Source organism: Tenebrio molitor, chromosome 4, assembly GCF_963966145.1.
Source record: "Tenebrio molitor chromosome 4, icTenMoli1.1, whole genome shotgun sequence".
Taxonomy (NCBI): domain Eukaryota; kingdom Metazoa; phylum Arthropoda; class Insecta; order Coleoptera; family Tenebrionidae; genus Tenebrio; species Tenebrio molitor.
Window position 1 is genome coordinate 8736612 of NC_091049.1, and position 20676 is coordinate 8757287.

The 20676-nt window shown below is 35.4% G+C and overlaps 3 protein-coding genes and 2 long non-coding RNA genes across 16 annotated transcripts in view; 3 read left to right on the plus strand and 2 right to left on the minus strand.

Annotated features, from left to right (window-relative positions):
- LOC138129042 (uncharacterized) overlaps positions 1–20676 on the minus strand; it is a 208482-nt gene continuing 187806 nt past the window's right edge. Inside the window, exon 3 of the long non-coding RNA XR_011159038.1 lies at positions 1–1234. This is a non-coding gene — a long non-coding RNA (uncharacterized lncRNA). The remainder of the gene's footprint in view (positions 1235–20676) is intronic.
- The window catches only part of LOC138129028 (uncharacterized), a 27785-nt gene continuing 7109 nt past the window's right edge, over positions 1–20676 (minus strand). Inside the window, exons 2-4 of one of the 2 annotated variants that reach the window (XM_069045284.1) lie at positions 8108–8301; positions 3964–8047; positions 1–3875 (exon numbers count right to left, since the gene is read on the minus strand). In XM_069045284.1, the coding sequence (XP_068901385.1) occupies positions 7061–8047; positions 8108–8301 (1181 nt within the window). In that variant the 3' untranslated portion in view covers positions 1–3875; positions 3964–7060. Of the gene's footprint in view, positions 3876–3963; positions 8048–8107; positions 9825–20676 lie in introns of those variants that run through there. The other variant, XM_069045285.1, reaches the window with a different exon arrangement.
- On the plus strand, positions 5359–6989 carry LOC138129026 (uncharacterized). The gene is made up of 3 exons (XM_069045281.1): positions 5359–5480; positions 5533–5688; positions 5766–6989. Exons 1-3 carry the CDS (start codon positions 5365–5367, stop codon positions 6883–6885), a joined length of 1392 nt encoding a protein of 463 aa, XP_068901382.1. The 5' UTR covers positions 5359–5364; the 3' UTR covers positions 6886–6989.
- LOC138129035 (uncharacterized) lies at positions 11764–15510 on the plus strand. Of its 7 annotated transcripts, none has more exons than XR_011159029.1 (6): positions 11765–11920; positions 12071–12698; positions 12822–13125; positions 13195–13502; positions 13566–14509; positions 14560–15510. It is a non-coding gene; the product is annotated as an uncharacterized lncRNA (long non-coding RNA). The 7 variants fall into 7 exon arrangements; XR_011159031.1 differs by having other exon boundaries at positions 12071–12428; positions 12480–12698; positions 13566–15510; XR_011159030.1 differs by having other exon boundaries at positions 11767–11920; positions 13566–15077; positions 15220–15510.
- Positions 18498–20676, plus strand: part of LOC138129025 (uncharacterized) — a 12906-nt gene continuing 10727 nt past the window's right edge. For 4 of the 5 annotated variants that reach the window (XR_011159016.1, XR_011159017.1, XR_011159018.1 and 1 more), the window contains exons 1-4: positions 18498–19180; positions 19248–19349; positions 19625–19951; positions 20117–20672. Coding sequence is in view for 1 of the 5 variants with exons in the window: in XM_069045280.1 (XP_068901381.1) it covers positions 18970–19180; positions 19248–19349; positions 19625–19951; positions 20117–20672 (1196 nt within the window). In the remaining 4 variants the exon portion in view is untranslated. The remainder of the gene's footprint in view (positions 19181–19247; positions 19350–19624; positions 19952–20116; positions 20673–20676) is intronic. The other variant, XR_011159019.1, reaches the window with a different exon arrangement.

Genomic DNA, 20676 nt, shown 5'->3' on the forward strand with positions numbered 1-20676 from the left:
TCAATAGTGACACAGATAATTTATTAGTGTTATTGTTAAACGTTATCAAATAAGATGAAAAGTATACATATGTTCATTTATGAGCCATTTTTTTAAGCTTCGTCTTCTCAGCCCTGGTGTCTTTTCGCTCACGCAGATTTTGGCATGGTGACGATTTTGCTCAAAAATCTGAAGCACCTTGCGACTTCTCTTCATTAAAACTAAGGGCACAACTTTTTCCTTTACGGTCCATCGTCGTCCCCTGGGTTCGCGCCGTGCATTCCTCAACTCTGACACAAGAAAATTCACTATGCTCATAGCCATGCCCTTAAATAGTTTCTGTACCACTTGAGACTTGTCAAAGGCACATAAGGCTTTGAAGTCATTAGATTTTCTTGCATATCTTCTTCAATTTCCTCACGTGATCTTCTTTTCTGCATATCATATCCATTAGCTTCAATTTCCTTGGCGTAGCAGTTGCTCGGGATATATCCTTCACTACTTTAAATAAATTTTGTGGAACAGACCCTTTCGGTGTGCTGGGAGCCTCAATGTAAGGAGTGCATTACAGATACAGCCATTTGGGGCGCACAAACTTCCATGGTTATATCTGTTGGATAAAAAAAAAATTGAGGTATATAATGGAATTACTCTTGCAATTTGTACAACATAACTTATTACATTTATTAAGGGAAAGAGCCAATGAAAGCATATATTAATGATAATAATTTAAAGCAGATGTCTAACAATTAATAAACATATGAGCTGGAGTGAACAACCACCAATTACCTTGCTTTCTGATTATACATACTTAGGGTAGGAAAGGAATAAGCACACCCTTCAGAGTAGATAAATGCCTGGTTCATGCATCAGATGGCTGCGACTTCATGTATTAAAATGGCAACACAGCATTCTTGTGACACGAATTCATAAATGAAAGCCCTGTATAAACCCATTACCAATCACCAGTATTCAATGCCCATGTTTTCCTGCCATATTTTGTCATTGTCATAGTATGTATATTAGACATGCAACTCCAATACTATAATTAGGTATACTCCGTACGGTGATAGATTGCACGTTTTTAAATTCTAGTTCCAAAACATAAAGCAGTGAAAAATACTAAACTCTTCATCTCAATTGTTTCACGTTATATAGAAAACCGTTGTATCCCTGCAGATTAATTCCCGCCAAACCAGTTTCTGTGTCTGTCTTCTGTCAAAAAACGTGCAATCTATCAGAGTACGGAGTATACCTGTCCCAACTTGGTAGGGAAACGATGCATACTCTGCACTTCATCCTGTGATGACTCACAGATAGCGTTGCCAGATCTCCGTTTTTCGAGCGGAGTCTCCGCTTTTTAATAGCGATCACATGTCTCCGCTCACTGTGGACTCGTCTCCGCTTTTTTTACTGTTTGTGATTCCTATATTATTTTTTTCTGTTTAATTTTCAAATTTCTTAAAAACGCATTTTATTCCATTTTCAGAAGAACTTACAATGTACATAATACAGACTTGAATAATGAGTTGCATAGTTTGAACACTTTCAATTTAGTAATTTAAGTTTTTCACAGTTTCGCACTAAGTCACTAAGACTGGCTCGACTGGCTAGTTTGACGAGTGGAAACAAAATCAGCACAGCACAGGGATATCACAGGTGTACACTTTCGGTACGGTTTAAAAGGTTTTTTTTATTATATTTACTTATATTCCTAGTATGATTGTAACAGTTTAAGGCAATGGACTCGCCAAACTCTTGTGATACTCCAACGTCCAAGAAAATAAAAGTGGTATACCGCTGCAGTTTTAAAGAGGAGTGGTTAAAAATATATCCCTGGTTACGGAAAGTTGATAAAGAAACTGGCTCATGCATTCACTGCAAAGCCAGTTTTACAGTAAAATACAATGGCGAAAAATCTGTAAAGGATCACGCATCAACGAGCAAACATCAAACCAGGGTAAAAAATCTAGAACAAAATACAATTATGAACAATTTTTATGCTGCACATAATAGCATTGAAAGTGATAACGTCTGTGTTGTGGAGATGACAATGGTTTATCACTCCATATTACATTCTCACAGTTATAATAGTTTAGACTGTAGTTTAAAATTAATGTCCAACGTTATAGATGATTCCAAAATTGCTGGAAAAATTAAATGTGGTCGTACAAAAGCAGAAGCGTTAGCCAAAAAAGTGTTAAAACCTCATGGAACAGAAATGATTTTAAAGGAGTTGATTTCACCATCTGCATTGTGTTTTACCGTTGCAACTGATGCATCCAATAAGAAAAACAGAAAATTTTTCCCAATCTGCTTATTTTATTTTCACCCTCAGAATGGCTCAAAATCTGTTTTATCATAATATTCTTGAAGTTTTTGCAAAGTACCCAGAATTAAATTTGAAAAATATGATATCATACAGTGCTGATACTGCACCTGTAAACTATGGCGTTAGAGAATCAGTTTTTACTTTTTTGAAGCAAGACAATTTACATATTTTTAAAGGCGACTGTCACTGCCATATTTTACACAACACTGCCAAGTTTGCCTGCAGAAAACTGCAATATGATGTTGAAGTTTTAGTCTTAAAAATGTATGCAGAATTTTCTACTTCTGCCAAAAAACTACACAACTACAAAAACTTTTTGAAGATTCGGATTTAATGTTTAATGCAGTTTTACGTCATGTTCCAACAAGGTGGCTCTCACTTTTCAAGTGCTTAGAAAGAATATTGGAAGGTTGGACTGCAGTGAAAATGTACTTTTTGAAGCTTGGTGAAGAAGAATGTCCAAAAGTTATATGGGATTTTTTAAGCAATCAAGAAGATGAAATTTCAGATGACTTAGGATCCAACATTACAGTCCAGGAATGTTATTTGTACTTCTCGCATCATTTTTTAAATTTATTTGTAAGTCCACTTTTAACACTAGAAAAACAAAACGTATTATGTTTTGAGTTGCATGATCTTATGATTAAACTTTTAACACAATTGGAACGTCGTAAAGAAGACAAGTTTTTTGGTTGCAAAGTTCAAAATGCAATGCTCAATTTCTCAACTTATGAAAAGAAAAAATTGGAAGAAGATTTTCTAGGAGTATATACTAGAGCTATAAAGTACCTAAAGGATTGGTATAATTTTGAAAATCCCCCTTTTGAAAAATTTAAAATGTTTAATTTGAAGAGTGGCATTAAATACGCCGAAGTTGCAGAGAGAGCTAGGGAAAACAGTATTGAATTGTATCGACATTGATTACGATAGTTTGTACGATGAAATCGTAAATTTCAACGATATTATTTTACCCAATCTGACAATCCAAGACAACAACGTCGATAAGATATGGGCTGATATCTTTCAAAAGGCGCAACTGCCAAATTTGTTTAAAATTGTGCAACCCGTTTTGTCAATTTCTGTTAGTAATGCAAATGTAGAGCGAGTATTCTCTCTAATGAATGCTGGGTGGACAGACACCAGAAACAGAATGACAAGAGAATTGGTTGAAGCAGAATTGTGCGTGAAAATAAATTATAATATGAGTTGTCATGAATTTTATAAATATATTCGAACCAAAAAAGACATAATCAAAAAAGCACAAAGTTCTTTAAAATATTAATTACCTAACATTTATATTATATGTATGTATTAGATTGTTTCTAAATGTTCTATTTTTTAAAATTATTTAAAATAAAGACTCAATATTTATTTTAGTTCAGGTTAGCGTGTTATTTTAATGGAAAATACTTTCAATCCTACATGTTGAAAAAATCTCCGCTTTTTCACTAAGAACAATCTGGCAACCCTGCTCACAGACCGCACAGACCAGACAAAATCGCGAAGACGGCATCTTAACTAAAATAAGAATAGACTTTATTAAACACATTTGTCTACGTTGTTTCTAGTTTTAAGAAATAAACGAATATTATTTTATCACGTGCATATTTTCAACCGTTACACTATAATAACTTTTAGATAAGTCTACTTACGGATAATGAAAGCACTTGATCACTTGATGCACACGAGAAACAAAATCAAAATGTTGTTAACGTAGACGAGCAGTAATTTGTTGAAAATTTAGCACAGGTGTTAGATGTCAAAATTGTTGTTGTGAATTGTCATTTACTTGTCACTGTCAAATGTAGTTGACGTAAACAGCTAGAGCGCGTTCATAAAATATGGGCGAAGGTAGAGTGTGGAGAATATCACGTGACTGCAGTGTCACTCCGGCATTATGGACAGAATCGGGTAAACGCGTGTTTTTTGTTTGTTGTTTGTGTTAAAAATGCAATTTGACGAAAGAAAAAGAAAATTAATTATTTCTGGGACAATTTGTTCTGCAAAAAAAACCTTTTTCCCCTGTAAATTTGTTATCACCGGATTCAATACAGGAAGGGGAAGAAAAGAATATAAGTGTGGTTGCACAAGGAATACCTTTAAGAATTGTTGGATATGTTGAACGGATTGTAGTGATTGTACCGGGGTTAACCAACAGACAATTTCAAATGCATTTCAGAGTCAGCCGTTCCAGTTTCCAAAATTTTGTTCCCATTATTCAAAACATAATTAAAAACTGTATAAAAACACCTTTGAACATATTTTTTTCACGCAGCCGTCGCTTCACTGCCGTCAGATATTTGACAGACGTCAAATCTGACGTATGGGTAATTTCTCCCGCACCGCTAGACATCGGTAACATGGGCACACTCCTTGTGTCACTCTAAACATTTGTGAACGATCTGGGGTAGCGTGATTATTCCCCCAATTTTAATTTGTGAACGGCGTTTGGGTGACCCACGGGTAACCTTTATACCTACCCAGAGTATTTATGAACGCGCTCCTACGGTGCTGCCACCTACGCGTGGACTGCAACTGTGGGAGGGAGATCGAAATAGGTAAATTCCATGCTAGTGACAGAGAGAGCAAGCATACAATATTTTGTTGACTTGCGGACAAAATCCTCTATCCATTTGCCGATCTCTACGTTATCTCTGTTAGTGTCTTTCTTTGCGTTTCATGATTTTTCCCTTTTCCGTCACAATTAAAAAAAATTTTTCTTCTTTTTCAAGACTAAACTGTAGTCTTTTGTCTGTTAAGGTAAGGCTAAAAAAACATTATACACCATATTAGTCGTGACGTCATATTGAGTAAGGTCAGTTTTGTTTGCATCCATGTGTTACTGTTGTTCCATTAGATTCGCGAGTGTTTTGTAATTCTACGGTTTTATATGTGTTCCTGGATAGTGCAGTAATTGCAGTACATCTTGTGGACTTGTATTATAAGCGTGTGATTCAATAAGAAGTAAGTAAAGACAAAAATCTCATTTATTTCTTGAAACATAACCTCAATAATACTTATTAAAAAGGGTAAACTTGTAGATTCTTCCCATAATGGTGATGTGTTGGGATTATGGTTGTAACCACTACAGTGACCGGGGGGCCGTGTGTAAATTTTTTAGATTTCCGCTCAACGAAAAGGAAAGAAATCGATGGAAACGGCTCTTGCGGTAAGTAAGATTCATTATTACATATCTTTATTAAGTACAACTTTATTTATAGTCGCGACACGGAACCAGGACCAGGTGCTCACGTATGTAGTTGTCACTTTCGCGATGGTCAAAGAAAAAATGGTCCAGAGCTGTTCGAGTTTAATGTCGAGAAAAGGTCACGTTTTGCTTTCCCAGAAACAGAAATGAAGAAAAAGAAAACAGTAATGTATGTAGAGAGCACATGTGTGTGTTGTTTTTAAATTATCCTATATCTATACTTTATTGTAAATCCTCCACATTAAGGGCACCGGTGCCTTCCACATCAGGGGAACCAATGCCTTCCACTTCTGCAGCAATTACTGAACTGGGAGTCCCTTTACCATCCAGCAGCAAAGACGACGTTTTCCCATCCACCGAATCTGGTGGTAGCGCCGTGGCAGAAGCGGAAAATTATTTCTTAAGACAACAAATTGAAGAACTAAACAAAAAAATGTCATATATGTCTCTTTGGTTTTGTTACCAAAATGTACAAGGCAGTGATAAATTAATTCTGCTATATAGTGGTTTACCAAAACATTCTACATTTGAGGCTCTGTACGATCTGATCAAAGATGTGGAACTAAATTATTACTTAGGCTGGGCAGTGCAGAAAATAGAAAACATTGACCAGCTACTGTTAACCTTAATGAAGCTGAGGTTGAATGCACCCCATTTGGATCCAGCTGAAAGGTTTTCCGTGTCGCAAGCTACAGTTTCAAACATATTTTTAACGTACATTCATGCTATTCATGAAATTTTGTTTGAACAGTTAATGTCCGACATTCCATCACGAAGCAAAAACAAAATGTGTTTGCCTAACTGTTTCAGCTCATTCACAGAGTGTAGACTGGTGTTGGATTGTACAGAAATTTTTACTGTAGTATCGAGAAAATCAATGGCTGTACAGAAACAAACATACAGTGCATATAAACATCACCATACCTTCAAAGGTTTAGTAGGGGTTGCACCCAATGGAGTGGTCACATATGTCAGCGATTTATATGCAGGAGCAACGTCAGACAAAAAAATTGTTCAGGATTGTGGAGTACTGGATAAATTGCAAACAGGAGACCTAATTTTAGCCGAGAAGGGTTTCCTAATACAGGACATCTTACCGCCCGGGGTTAATCTTAATATTCCACCCTTCCTAAGAACTCCACAATTCACGCCAGCACAAGTGAGGCAAACACAATCTATAGCACGTGCAAGAATTCACGTGGAACGAGCGAGTTGCAGAATAAAATCGTTTCGCATATTGAGCAATCTGCCAGAAACGCTGTGTCCATTTGGTGACATAATATTCAAAGGTGTTGCAGCTTTGACAAATCTGCAATATCCTTTGATAAAGGAAGTGGAGCATCTATTCCTAGATGACGCAGAGTAATGATTTCACTTAATTTATTTTCAAACAAAATGTAATGTAATTTTTTGATCATGGATCTGAGGTATTAAAATAGGTATGATGTATAATAAATTGGATTTATTTCATTATGTGTGTTACATATTTTTTTATATAAAATTCTATTAATGTATTTAAATTTTCTGCCCAATCTTCATCTTTATTTTTTGGTGAAAATCTGCGTATATTGTGGGGTCCATATCACCATGTAACACACTGCTTTATCTAATAAATGCAGCTGCCCTTGAACTTGGTGGTAGTACTGGTGATTTGTGTTTACTACTGTCACATCGCCTTCATACCAAAAGCAGTAATTCTTGTCCACCACATCTTTCAAGCTTGCTGCATTTCTGAATTTGTATGGACATTTGACCTCAATCACAAAATCCTCGCCGACCTCATCTGGGCTGGCCCCTAATAAGCCACATGGATGCAACCATAAGCCGGATGGCTCAAAAGAAAGTCCTGTCGCTGCCTTAAATTCCCCCAATGCTGTTTCTTCGTGCTGTTTACCCCACTGTACTGCTGCTACACGATCCAAACTGTAACCTTCCATGAGGTTTTTTAGCAAAGAAGGAGGATATCTATTCCGCCGACAGGCACTTAAAGCTAGTCCAAATTTGCTAGCTGTCAACCTATGCTTTCTTGCTAGATGCCAATTGGAATTTAAATGTTGCCCCCTTGTCAGCTTCTCAATTTCCAAAATCGTCTCTTTTGATACCTGGCTCCGTTCTAAGATAAATATTTGTTTATCCATTGCAGCCAGATATTCCTCGCTGAAAATTATATCTTCGATGTTTGGTATTCGTGTAGCAGCGTCTACAGTGGGTTCAGCCCTTAACAACCAAGAAAAACCTACAACATTGCTGGGACCCAAAGCTTGTGCAAAAGTTGTAATTTCTGAAGCACTCAGATCCCGTTTAGTGGCCCGATAATTTTGATTTTTTCTTGTGAAAAGGTCACTGAGTTTCACAGGTTGTGCTGTTTCAGGTGGAGTCTGTACAATTTTCCACTGACATGGAGTATCCGTAGCACTTATGTTGTAATGTCCATGATACAGCAGTGCAGCCATATGATGGCAGGTTACTTTACCTCGTGGGCAGGTGCAATAGGCCTTTTTAACACCTTCTCTGGGGTTGTAAGCCACCTATTATTGAGCACAGAAAAATTGTAACTGACGAAAAACTAACTTAATAAAATATCTTACCTCAACATTATATGCCCTCTTCTTCATGCTGGCTTGCACAACTCCTTTCAGTAGTACAGGCTCCACATTGCCATCAAATGTAACGCTCTGCACGTGCCCACTTGTGTAGGCATTTTCCCCTCGAGACAGGTAATTCATATCTTGCCCAAAAAATTGAGCAATGTGGTAAAACTTGATAACATGCTTTTCTGACACTGTTGCAGTTTAAGGTCCTACTAGTACGCACCGCTACTGCGCACGGGGAATACGTGCACGATTTCTTCTCCCACTTTCCTCTGTATTTGCAGTGAAATGAACTTACACCGTTGCCAGATTTATTAAAGAATTAACACGCTTTATCCGCGCACGCTTTTCCCGTGCGCTTTTCTCGATTACGTGCGGAATCAGGATTGTTCAGATTGTTCTGCTTTTGTTACCATAGGGAAACAATTTTTTGTTTATGAAAAATTGTGAAGGTGTTTAAATTATATAAATTCGACTAGTAGGTAACCGTTTGCACCGTCGTAGCTTAAAAATAAGAAAAACATAAAACCTTGGTTACAATTATTAAAATCGTAGCAACAATTGTTTTTAAGGTTGCTTTAAAAATAAGAAACGTCGATGCAAATGGCCTTAATAGTATATTATACAGGGTGTTTGAAAATTGCTAGTACAAAAAAAAAAACTGTGGCATCTAGAAGCCCTAAGAAATCCAAAAAACCAATTTTTAATTTTTTTAAACAAAAGGGATAAAGTAACCCTATCCCAGCATATTTTACGCCTCAGGCGGGGCAGTATTTTTTAAACCTTGGTAACCAAGCGTGATAATGAAGGACTATACAACAATATGAAAAATAAATATTTTTTTGCAAGATTTTGGCAACTAACAATGGTACTAACAATTTTAACCCAATTTTTAGTAATTTTTATCTCGAAAACTAGAGGACTTTTATTAAAATTTTTTTTTGCCGATGACTTTAACTCACCATCACCAATTACCAGTATTTTTTTGTACTAGCAATTTTCAAACACCCTGTATATTGAGGGAGAGAAATGCATGATTTTTCCTAAGGTGCAGTTTGTAGCCAGAGGGCGAAGCCCGAGGGCTACAAAGCACCGAGGGAAAAATGAGCATTCTCTTCAGAAGTATATATACTATTTTTTTCACGGTAGGGAGTAGAAACAGCACAAAAATCTCAAATTTTAAGAATAAAAAAATGATGACAAATGAGTTGTCATCTTTCGATGAATTTAATGGAATTAGTAGTTGCCTTGACAACACAATTAGATTTTTGTCACAACAGTCAAAAAAAATGAAAACTCCCATTAGATTTTTGTCACAACTGTCAAAAAAATGAAAACTCCCTAGGGAGCAAATATTTGCAAATACCGAGTGACTATAAATGATTGAAGGAAAATAGTGGATTGGCAACACTGATGCAGTTGGTAGTGCAAGTCTTCTCGTGCATCATCTGTCAATCATTCCTATTTAGGTTAGGTTAAGTCACGAAGTACATTGTCGATTTAGATTTTTTTGACGTTTGTTTCAATTTTAAAAATTGCGTGTGTCATGCCAACGATGTTGCCAACTAAAAATTTCAAATGTGTTACCAACATAACAAAATAATTTTCAATCATTTATAGTCAGTCGGTATTTGCTCCCTAGGGAGAAAATGCTCTACTTCTGTCACGATGTTGACATCCGAAAAGTTGATTTCTACTCCCGATCGTGAAAAAATAATATTATACCCCTTTTTTCGTAACGTATGCTGCTTTTTTTGTTCAAATTTCTGATATGACCAACTTCATTAAACTATGTTATGGCCATCACAGATGGCCATTCCAATTCCATTAAAATGGGCTTCGTATGAAGTATGTCATGGATAGTGATGAAGTGGTGCCATCTGTTTGCTAGACATCAAGGTAAAATTGCCGTCAAATTTGAATTTTTGTCAATCAAAAAACTCTGAAAATGCTCATTAAATGCGTTATTTGTAGCAATTCTGAAAAACCTTTATTTCAATTTCCCAGCGACAGTGGAGTTAGAGCTGAATGGTTTGAGGTTCTTCGGGAAATTTGTGGTACTAGAAAAGAAATTCGTTAACATAGTTTAATGAAGTTGGTCATGTGATGGAGATGAAGTGGCGATATCTAGTGAAATTTAGAATAACCACACATTTAAAAAGTTAAATATCAGGTTATGTTATATGCCATTTCATTGTCAAAAACTGTCAGTTTATACTTTTATGACGACGAAAACGTATAAACTGGCCCTGGGCCAATCATTAATTAGGGGTAGGATTATAGCGTTATTTGTAATCTTCTCTTCGTATGTTTATGTTCTGGACAGCACCAAACAAAATACTTTATTAGAAGTGTTGCTGTATTGCTATAGGAATAAATATTTAAAATCAAAGATACAACATAAAAAAAATACACGGTGTGGTGCGCTAACTCTCTTTTGCTCTTATCTATCTTTAACAGTTACCCCTATTTGCGGCCACTTTTCCATAAACAACCGTATTCCATCGTGTAGAGAAAAAAAATAGCTTTAATTATAATTTGTGTAAAAAAACAAGTGAACGAAACTGTTTGGGAAAAAATTATTTAATTTAATTTTAATTAAAAAATACTTGCGCCCATATTTTGATAGGCAACCCTGCAGAAACATATTTCTCTATTCATAATTATCTATAAAAATTTTGTTTTGATTAAAAAACAGATGAACGTAGAAATCATGCACTGGGATCTTAGACTATCAGATGTGGTCAAATTTAAGAACGTTGCAAAAAAATCTCTGCTTTTGAAACAGCACGAGTTGTATTTCCAAATATCATAGCAACGAGTTAAAATTCAGGAGAAATATATTCGGCACACGACCTGCTGTATAATAACCGGCCTGTTCATTTCATTAAAAAAGCATTGTGAAAATGTTTCCGAGAAAGAGCCAATTTTCGCCGATGAGGGCGCCACAGTACGGGCGCTTCTGAAGAATAAAAAATAAAAAATTTCAATAATAAAATACGCTCACACATTATTCAAGTAACAAATCACAAAAGTGAAAAGTACAATTATTGAATTGGAACTGCCATATTAGCTTCGTGCTCTTAATTTGAATTTCCCGCCATTTGACACGATGACATTTGTTTATGTTTAATTAAGACATAATCGAACATGTCTACAAGAATAGGAATTGTTAAGTTATTCTATTTTTAATGTAAAACATTGCAAAGAAAGAAAAAAAAGATATTTTTGGCTCTACATTTTAGGTTAGCTGTCAACATGCTCCAATTAATCTATGCTTTAAAAAAACACAATTAATTGACGGTTTTCCAACCTTTGAACGCGCGACAGATGGATATGGCTGGCATGCTCACGAATAGGTAACCATTATCTATTTATAACAAATTGGCGAAAATCTTTTGTAAGTCTTTTCAAATTTCAAATGTAATTTTGTAGTGCTTATATAGACCACCAACATTACACCACTGACATTACACTTGTCTAGAGCACAGACCATCAACAGAATTAAGACTTTCAAAACCCGTATAAAACCATGACCAACTTCATTCATATTCGCTTCGCTTCTATATGGCCGTCTCAATTTTGAATTTTACATGCAATCAAATGTTCCCGTTGGATGGACATCTACTAGCGACCTCCCCTCAACAAACAACCAAACTACAAATTATGAATTTGACATTACAATCAAGGTCAATGACCTCATTTTTATGTTATTACTGTTATTAGCCCATTTAACGAAAACACGAAGACGAAAATGTTTGATTTATTTAACTACCTAGATGACAACACTAACAAAACACATTTTTAAACGTAAGAGCAATATTTATAACCATTTATATCTTCAACACTTTTCGGCTCAGTGGTTTACTATTTAAGCTCAGAGTCTTCAAAGAATCCGTTTTTTCTACACAGATATTATTGAGGACTGGTTTCACAGCCGTTTTAATAATAATCTTGCAGGCTGCAGCTTTGTGTTGTGCACAGGAAAACACAGAATTTTGAAAGAGATGATCATATAGCAAGTCATGCAACTGAAGACATGGTTTCTCATGCTGTAAAAATGGTAACAGTTTTTGTGCTATATTTGCAATTCTTTCAATAATGCCCACAAATGCATTATTGGGATATATCAATCGACCCCGATCTTGAAGGGCTATTAATCTTAATAATGGTCCTGGAATGGTGGTAGATAAGAGTGGAACAAGACATTCATCACAGTGAAATTGGTCTTCTAACTTCTTAATTATGTATCCTGAGAGAAATGCTACTGATGCAGAAAAAATATTATTCGCTGGTGTAATATTTTGGCTGAGACTTTGTATGCTGGTTCTAACATCAGTAGGCAATATTAGTTCTTCAATATTTGTAGTCACACATTCTCCATAAGTTTTAGAAGGAATCTTTGCTTGACTAATGAAATTAATATTTTGAGCAGTATTTGCTGATGAAGATGCTTTTACTATTCCACAACGAAGAATTTGTCTAATAGCATAATCTGCTGCTCTTGCATCTGTCTGATCTTGGGAACCACCTTTTAATCGAATATGTGAAAACATACCTTCAATGGGATCAGAACTAAAAGACCGAGGTAAGACGTAATAAAAGCCTGCCTCATTAAGTAGAAATTTAATACACATGTAGGTGCTTCTTGATGTAAACTGTAACGCATGTGCAGTTTCATTGGTAAGTCCTTTTAAACCAACATTTGCAGAGTTCTGTTGAATATCATCAATATAACTTGGGAATGTTGTATTCAACCATTGAAGACGTTCATCAGACACATGTATATATGGTGCAACTGCACTGTCAAGAGAGCGAATATAATGTTGCCTATTGGATACATTATGTACTTGAAAAAAATGATACATATTTTCCATATAAGATATTGTGCTGGAGACTTCTAGAAAGCGGCTATCACCTGCTTCTTGTAAAAATTTTAGTGAAGCAGTTACAGTTGGTACAAATATTTGAATGGCCCTTAAAACATTCATCTTTTCAAAGTTAGATGGAAAAAGGTGCTTCTTAGTTAAATATCTGACAGGTTTTACAGGCATATCCTTTTGTAATTCATGGAGTATTTTCAGGTAAGATGCTGAAATTCTACCTTCTGTAGAACACATGTCATGGTCCAAAAATAAATTTCTGGCATTTTTTAAAGCATGACAAAAGTCAAAGCTTAAAAACAATGGAAGTTGTACCATAATGGGATGTTCAATTTGAATTTTTAAGGAACCATTACCAAACTTTTTGAAAAGAGCAACATTTGTTGAAATGTTGTCTGTAACCAATCTTAAAACAATGTAGCCACAGTCACTTAAAAGTTGTAAAACATTCTTAGTTAGTGAATACAACTCATTTGTTGTTAAAGATGAATGGAAGAAATATCCTGCAGGTATTGTATATTTGGTTGACAAACCATGAATAACAAAACAAAGCATTTTATTCGCTATTTTAGGTTGCTCACCAACAGTCTTTGACTTTACAGTGTCAAGGCCATAAATTTGGTCTTCGGACCGACTATAATGCAGTTTTGGTCTTATAGACATATCATCCAAAATTAATGAACAGACTCTTTCAATTGGTTTTTGTAATTTTGCAATTTCAGCACTCAAACGATTCTTAATTAATTCGTTTTGTCCATTATATTGACCGACGAATCTTGAAATAGTCGCCTTTGATGGTAGTTTTATCAAATTACTATGACAAAATTTGTAGCCTTTGGGTGAACAGTACCTCCAAACTGTACACAGGCGGATGGACATTTCAGACCACCTTGGTACTGCTTTATGACGATTTTTTATTAAATCTAAAAGGAATATTGACTTCTCGTCTGAATTACTTGCATCTTCTACAAGTTTTTTTATATTTAAATCCTCGAAGTCTTGTAATCTTTCTTCCAAATCTTTAATTTTAGATAAACTGTCCAAATATGTTTTCTTTGTTCTTTTTAACTGTTGTTTTAAAACTTTACATTGATATTTCAGATCCTCAATTTCTTTATCTTTAGGACTATCTTTAGGTAGGGATGAAGAAGCAGGATATACGTTTTGGTGGATAGGGTCTTTTGGCTTGGTATTTATAACATCAGTTGGAGCGTTCTAAAAAAGATGTTATATAATAATTTGTGATCGGAGGTTGTTTAGAGGCAAGATGAGTAGTGAAACAGTTTATGCTGTTGTCATACTTAAAATTATAAGAGCATTTTAACGTAAGTTAATTTTGAACACATTTTGTTTTGGATTTGGTGAATGCTCGAATGAATGTAAGAGGATGGAAAAGCTCGACAGAGGAGGTGGGACAGCTCCACGAAGTGAAGATGGACAGCTGATTCCGAAGCTCGATCGCTGGTTGCGGCTGCGAGAGAGGTTGGGAGGGCACGTAATGTACTATCTGACCCAGGTTTTTTCGAGACACGGAAACTTTCGGTCCTACTTACACAGAATGCACAGGGTCGACGACGGAAGGTGGGACCGACAGCGACTATAAGGGGGTCATTCACGAAACTCGGTAAAGCTCTATAAAGCGTTGCAAATTCAAAACCGTGACAACCGACATTGTTGAAGCATTCTATTTGTCGTTACGTTAACGGTTTGCAAATTTGAAAAGTTTCGTGAATCTCCCCGTAAGGATCTAGTTGTTGGGAGACGCCCGAGAATATGGTAGAGAAGACCATGGCAGGTAGAGATAGAACTGGAAGGAGAAAGGAGACCGTCAGTATGGTCGAGAGCATTCTCATGGGAAAGGATCGAGCACGAGAGAGCCACAGCCAGCGAGGAGAGAATGGAGAGGAGTGAACGGCGAGACGCAGCGTCAACGAGAAGACATCTGCTACGGGAGAGACGAGAGCGCGGATGGATAGGTTTGAAGAAAGACCGACGCCAGAGAAAAATCGGACAGGCCGCGTCCCTGAACCAATACTGAGATGTGGTCGCGGGAATTGAGCCGAAGAAAGGAGGGGTTTTAGCCGGTAGGAGTCCGGCACTACCCGGCGCGATAGAAACTAAGATTCTTAAATTAAAAAAAAAAAGTGTTTCAGAGTTCCTACATGTTCTAAATATAAAAATGTTACTTACAAATGCAAAATCACTTTGACAAATATTGTTTTGCAGGGAAGAAGCAGGTTCGTTTTCGTCTTGGGATTGGGTCAGATGATGGGGTGGGGCAAATGAAGTCGTACAAACAGCAACAGGATTCTAGAATAATTAAGGAAAATACTTTGCATATTGTATATATATTTTGAATCTGAATTCTTACAAATACGAATGGGACAGCATCTTTAGTGACTCTCATTTTTTTTGAAGATGTTACATGTTCAGTTGTAAAATGTTTTGAACATAAAACAGAATAATCTGTAATTTTGCTGAGATCTATAATAACATTTAATAAAGTATCTTCTGTAAGAAATTTTATTATTTAAGAAATACCACAAGATCCTTTAAGAGAATTGAACCATTTGTTTCTCTGATCGGAATCGCTTGGAAATTGGAAAAACGGCTTTTCCAAATTCCCACAAATAAAACACTTTCTGACCATTTTCTTAAAAGAACAACTCAATAGTCCCGAACTTAAATAGTTAATAATCAATGAGCAATATAACAAAGAACAATAACAACACTAAACACAAAAACAACGAACAATAAGGAAAAGATTCACGAATTTATTTTCAAAGCAGCAAAAGAACAGAGGTTTTTGGCTTCAAATTCAAAATGTCATATGTCAATTATGTCATAAAAATTTTCGGTGACAAAATGAAATTGTCAACTTGACAGAAGATGGCGGCACATGATGTCCATTTCATGGACTACTTTGCAGGAACAAATTTTAGCTAAATTGAGACGGCCATATAGAAGCGAAGCGGATATGAATGAAGTTGGTCATGATAAAACATGGGAGACACCATGGAGACACTGACAACACTAGCGCTGCTCTAGCGTTAGGCCAAACTAAATTACCGAATTTACTCGTTAATCCGATCGGGAATTTCCGTTTAAAAAGGAATGTTGATTTGAATATTAATTAATAATGTCATCAGTAATTTTGAATTTTCTAATTTCTGTCAAGGTTGAGTCAATGAATTTTATAAATTGTTCTACAAAATAAATTACTCCAAACCAGTATCTTCAGATAATTTTTCGTTATCTTTTTATTTGGTAAGTTATCTTTTTCTTTTTGAAAAGGTACGAAATATGGTTTTTCAGATCGAAATTTTTATTTTATTTATTTGGATATGGGAAAAATTAAACATAAATGCTTTGTAAACAACAAAATCGGCGATAAAAAATAAACATTTTAAATTTCAAAAATTAGAAGAACAAAGGAAACGATGGATAGAAGCTTTAGGTAAATGTTGCACCACCCTTCAAAACAGATCATGCCTTTATTTGCGAGAAACATTTTAGCAACAATTTCTTTACTCAAAAAACAAAACTCCATAAATACGCCCTGCCGTCGATTTTTCTTCGTGAAGAGAAACAAACTTCAATAAACAATGTTAGACCAGCTGAACAAATTGAAAATTCTAGGATTACTGAAAATCCCACTGTAGAGAATCTAATCCTTCCTGTTATGCCCAAGGCCCAAAATAGACACCCAACAAAATCTTCTAGTGTGTGGCAAGTACTTGAATGCAAGAAAGTTAGTAGTCTTACTTCAAAAGGTAGAAACATTTATTATATGGACCGATATCAGCGAAAAACAATTTCAAAATTAAAAAATCTTTTGCACGATTCTTAAATTATCTCCAGAAATTTTAAAAGTTAACGCAAAATCAAACTATTGAACTAATGCTACCCCTCAATTCAGTTTCACTCGCCTTTTAAACTAGCCCACTCATGCCCAAAAAATCCCAATTTACACACAAACTCGTTTAATGAACTACTAATTTGTTGTATATGTTAGAATTTGTATTAAAATGTTTAATTCTTAATGAAATTGTAATAATTTCATATTAAGTATAACATAATTACATAAACATTCTTAATTAGTCGTTTTTATTTTTTTTTTAAATAAGTATCAATTTAAATCAAATTGAAAAAAAATAGGCAACTAGGTATACAGAAACTAGTCAGATATGCAACTTGTTATACATTAGTTTGGCCTAACGCTAGGGCAGCGCCACTTGAGCGCGTCTCCGAAAATGTAATCCCACTTGACAGTCTTACTATAGTTTAATTGTCTGTGGTCTAGAGGACATAGTAGATGTCTATGTTATACCGATAGATCGATATGGCTGGCATGCCTACGATTTACACCACAAGATGGCGCCACCAGATTTCAGAAATTTGAACAAAAAAAGCAGCATACGTTACGAAAAAAGGGGTATAATATTATTTTTTCACGATCGGGAGTAGAAATCAACTTTTCGGATGTCAACATTGTGACAGAAGTAGAGCATTTTCTCCCTAGGGAGCAAAAATGAAAACTCCCTAGGGAGCAAATATTTGCTCCCTAGGGAGTTTTCATTTTTTTGACAGTTGTGACAAAAATCTAATGGGAGTTTTCATTTTTTTTGACTGTTGTGACAAAAATCTAATTGTGTTGTCAAGGCAACTACTAATTCCATTAAATTCATCGAAAGATGACAACTCATTTGTCATCATTTTTTTATTCTTAAAATTTGAGATTTTTGTGCTGTTTCTACTCCCTACCGTGAAAAAAATAGTATATATACTTCTGGAGAGAATGCTCATTTTTCCCTCGGTGCTTTGTAGCCCTCGGGCTTCGCCCTCTGGCTACAAACTGCACCTTAGGAAAAATCATGCATTTCTCTCCCTCAATATATAATATACTATTAAGGCCATTTGCATCGACGTTCCTTATTTTTAAAGCAACCTTAAAAACAATTGTTGCTACGATTTTAATAATTGTAACCAAGGTTTTATGTTTTTCTTATTTTTAAGCTACGACGGTGCAAACGGTTACCTACTAGTCGAATTTATATAATTTAAACACCTTCACAATTTTTCATAAACAAAAAATTGTTTCCCTATGGTAGAGTTAAGCCGACCTGAGATATGTCATTTGGTGGGAGAAAAAACACACAACAAATCACTTAAATTACTCAAAAAACAGCTAAATGGAAACTTTTACTCGTTCACCGGTCACTGCAAAAATCAGCTGATTTTTTAATCTGTTGAACACCCCTATTTTACAAAAGATGGACTCGTCCAACTGTTTTCCGTTTTCGCGCACCCCCACCAAATGACATATCACAGGCCGGCTTAACTCTAACAAAAGGAGAACAATCTGAACAATCCTGATTCCGCACGTAATCGAGAAAAGCGCACGGGAAAAGCGTGCGCGGACAAAGCGTGTTAATTCTTTAATAAATCTGGCAACGGTGTAAGTTCATTTCATACTGCAAATTCAGAGGCGACACTAAAAGGCAAGGCGACACTAAAAGGCACCGGTACCTCCGGATTGCCAATGCAACTTTTGGGGAGGGGAATTGAAATTTGAAAAGTCACTAAATCACAATTTGGTAAACCTGAGTTACGCTCTTCGCGCCTTTATCCATGTTTCGAAATTCGTTCTGATTTCTGAATCTGGCTAACTTTTAAACTTTTAAAAATCTGTTCGTTAGAACAAAATACCGTATTTTGTGTGTTGTTTATAATCAAATATTCATCTTAAATATTTTTTAAGTCTTAGGTTTAAGCAGGTATGGATTTATCGCAGGCTTCCACATCTCAAAAACAAACTCCAGAAAATGTCGATGGGAGAAGATGTCTACGGTGTGGCAAACGGTTTGCTACAATTTCATCGATGAATAGGCACGTTAGAATAATCCACCAGGAAGCAGCAGCTATAGAGAAAAAAAAAATCACGTGTTATGTCCAAGTGTAGATTGTAGGGAACTTATGTTCCAGACTTTCAATGATTTAAGCAAGCACATCGAAGAGTTTCACAAGGTATGTTTACAAAAGTTAGTGTTTTCTTTTTCCAGCCAGCAACAATATGAAGAGTGGGTGAAATTGGAGAAGATTGACAGCAATTATGCATTGATCAGGACAAGACATGAACAAAATTACAAACAAAAGGAGTACAGTTGCAACAGAAGTGATACGAAAGGTATTATTGAACATTAAAAAAATGATTGTAATATAAATTCTCTGCATGATTATGTTATATTATAAAGGATATCAAAAAGCCTACACCAAAAGAACAGAAAAATCAGGAGGTACAATTAACATGCGTGGTGTTTGCCCTTCAAGATTAATAGTGGGATTGTTAGAAAATGGTAATTAATAGTGACTCAAGTTGCAAAAAACCACTTGTCATTTGCAACAGCATTTTTTCGATATTTTTGAACAAAATAAAGGCACAAAGAGACCAGAAAATCATAGTTTGAATTGAATATTTTGCATATAAGTACAGTTTTAAAGTAATTTCAAATGACTAATGCCATAAAAATGCTGTTGCAAAGGCAAAGTGGTTTTTTGCAACTTGACTCAACTTTAGTAATTTTATGACACTTAGCTGTCAGTTTAATAGTTAGGTTATATTTGTTTATAGGTGAAGTTACAGTGACTTACCAAAAAACACATTTCGGCCATGAAGAAGGAGTACGGGCTCATCATTTAACACGAACAGAAAAAGAAGAGGTTGTGCAGAAGTTGAGATGTGGTGTTACAACTGACAGGATTTTGGCAGATGCAAGGAAACCAGACAAGGAAAAACTTGAGAGAAAACATTTGCTAAACAGAAAGGACGTGGATTATTTATACAGGAAGCACAATATTGGAAAGAAGAGGGATGAGAATGAAATGGTAGCAGTCACACTGAAGGTTGAAGAATGGAATACAAATGGTCAAAATTTTGCTTTTTTTTTCAAAAAACCAGGTACCTATACTACATGTTTTTTTAATTTTAACTCATTGGCATAGTTTATGATGGGATTGGGCTTTTATTTCTTAATGTACAACTAGTTATAAATTTTTATCGAAAGGGATTTAGTGAGATATGGTGGTTGGAGCTTTCTAGGATGGTGTTGGTTATATTTTCTAGGAGAGAAGCATGACTTATTAAAGGACGACGATTTTGCTATAGGTTCCATGAATTCTACAATGAGAGACAAACTATTAAACTTCAACAATATAATATGTATGGATGGGACACATTGCACAAACAAAAAAGGGATGGATTTGACAATAATGCTGGTGAAGGATGACAGAAATGCAGGATTTCCAGTGGCTTTCTTTTTATCGAACAGATTAGACACCCAAATTCAAGAAATTTTTTTAGGAGCACTCCGGAAAGAAATTGGACAGAACCTGGAACCACTATATTTTATGACAGATGATGATCCAAAATATTATAATGCATGGGTGAAGACAATGGGAAATACACCAAGAAGATTATTATGCACATGGCATGTGGTGAAGAATTGGAATATTCAGGGAAGAGCCAAAATTAAAGATGCTAACATGAAAAAGGAAATGAAAGGAGAAATGAAGAAGATTTTGAATGAATGCAATGAGGAGAGGTTTAAATGCTTATCAAGAGAATATTTTAAAAAACTAGAAGAAGCTAATGAAGTGGATTTCTTGAAGTACTTAAAAAGGCAT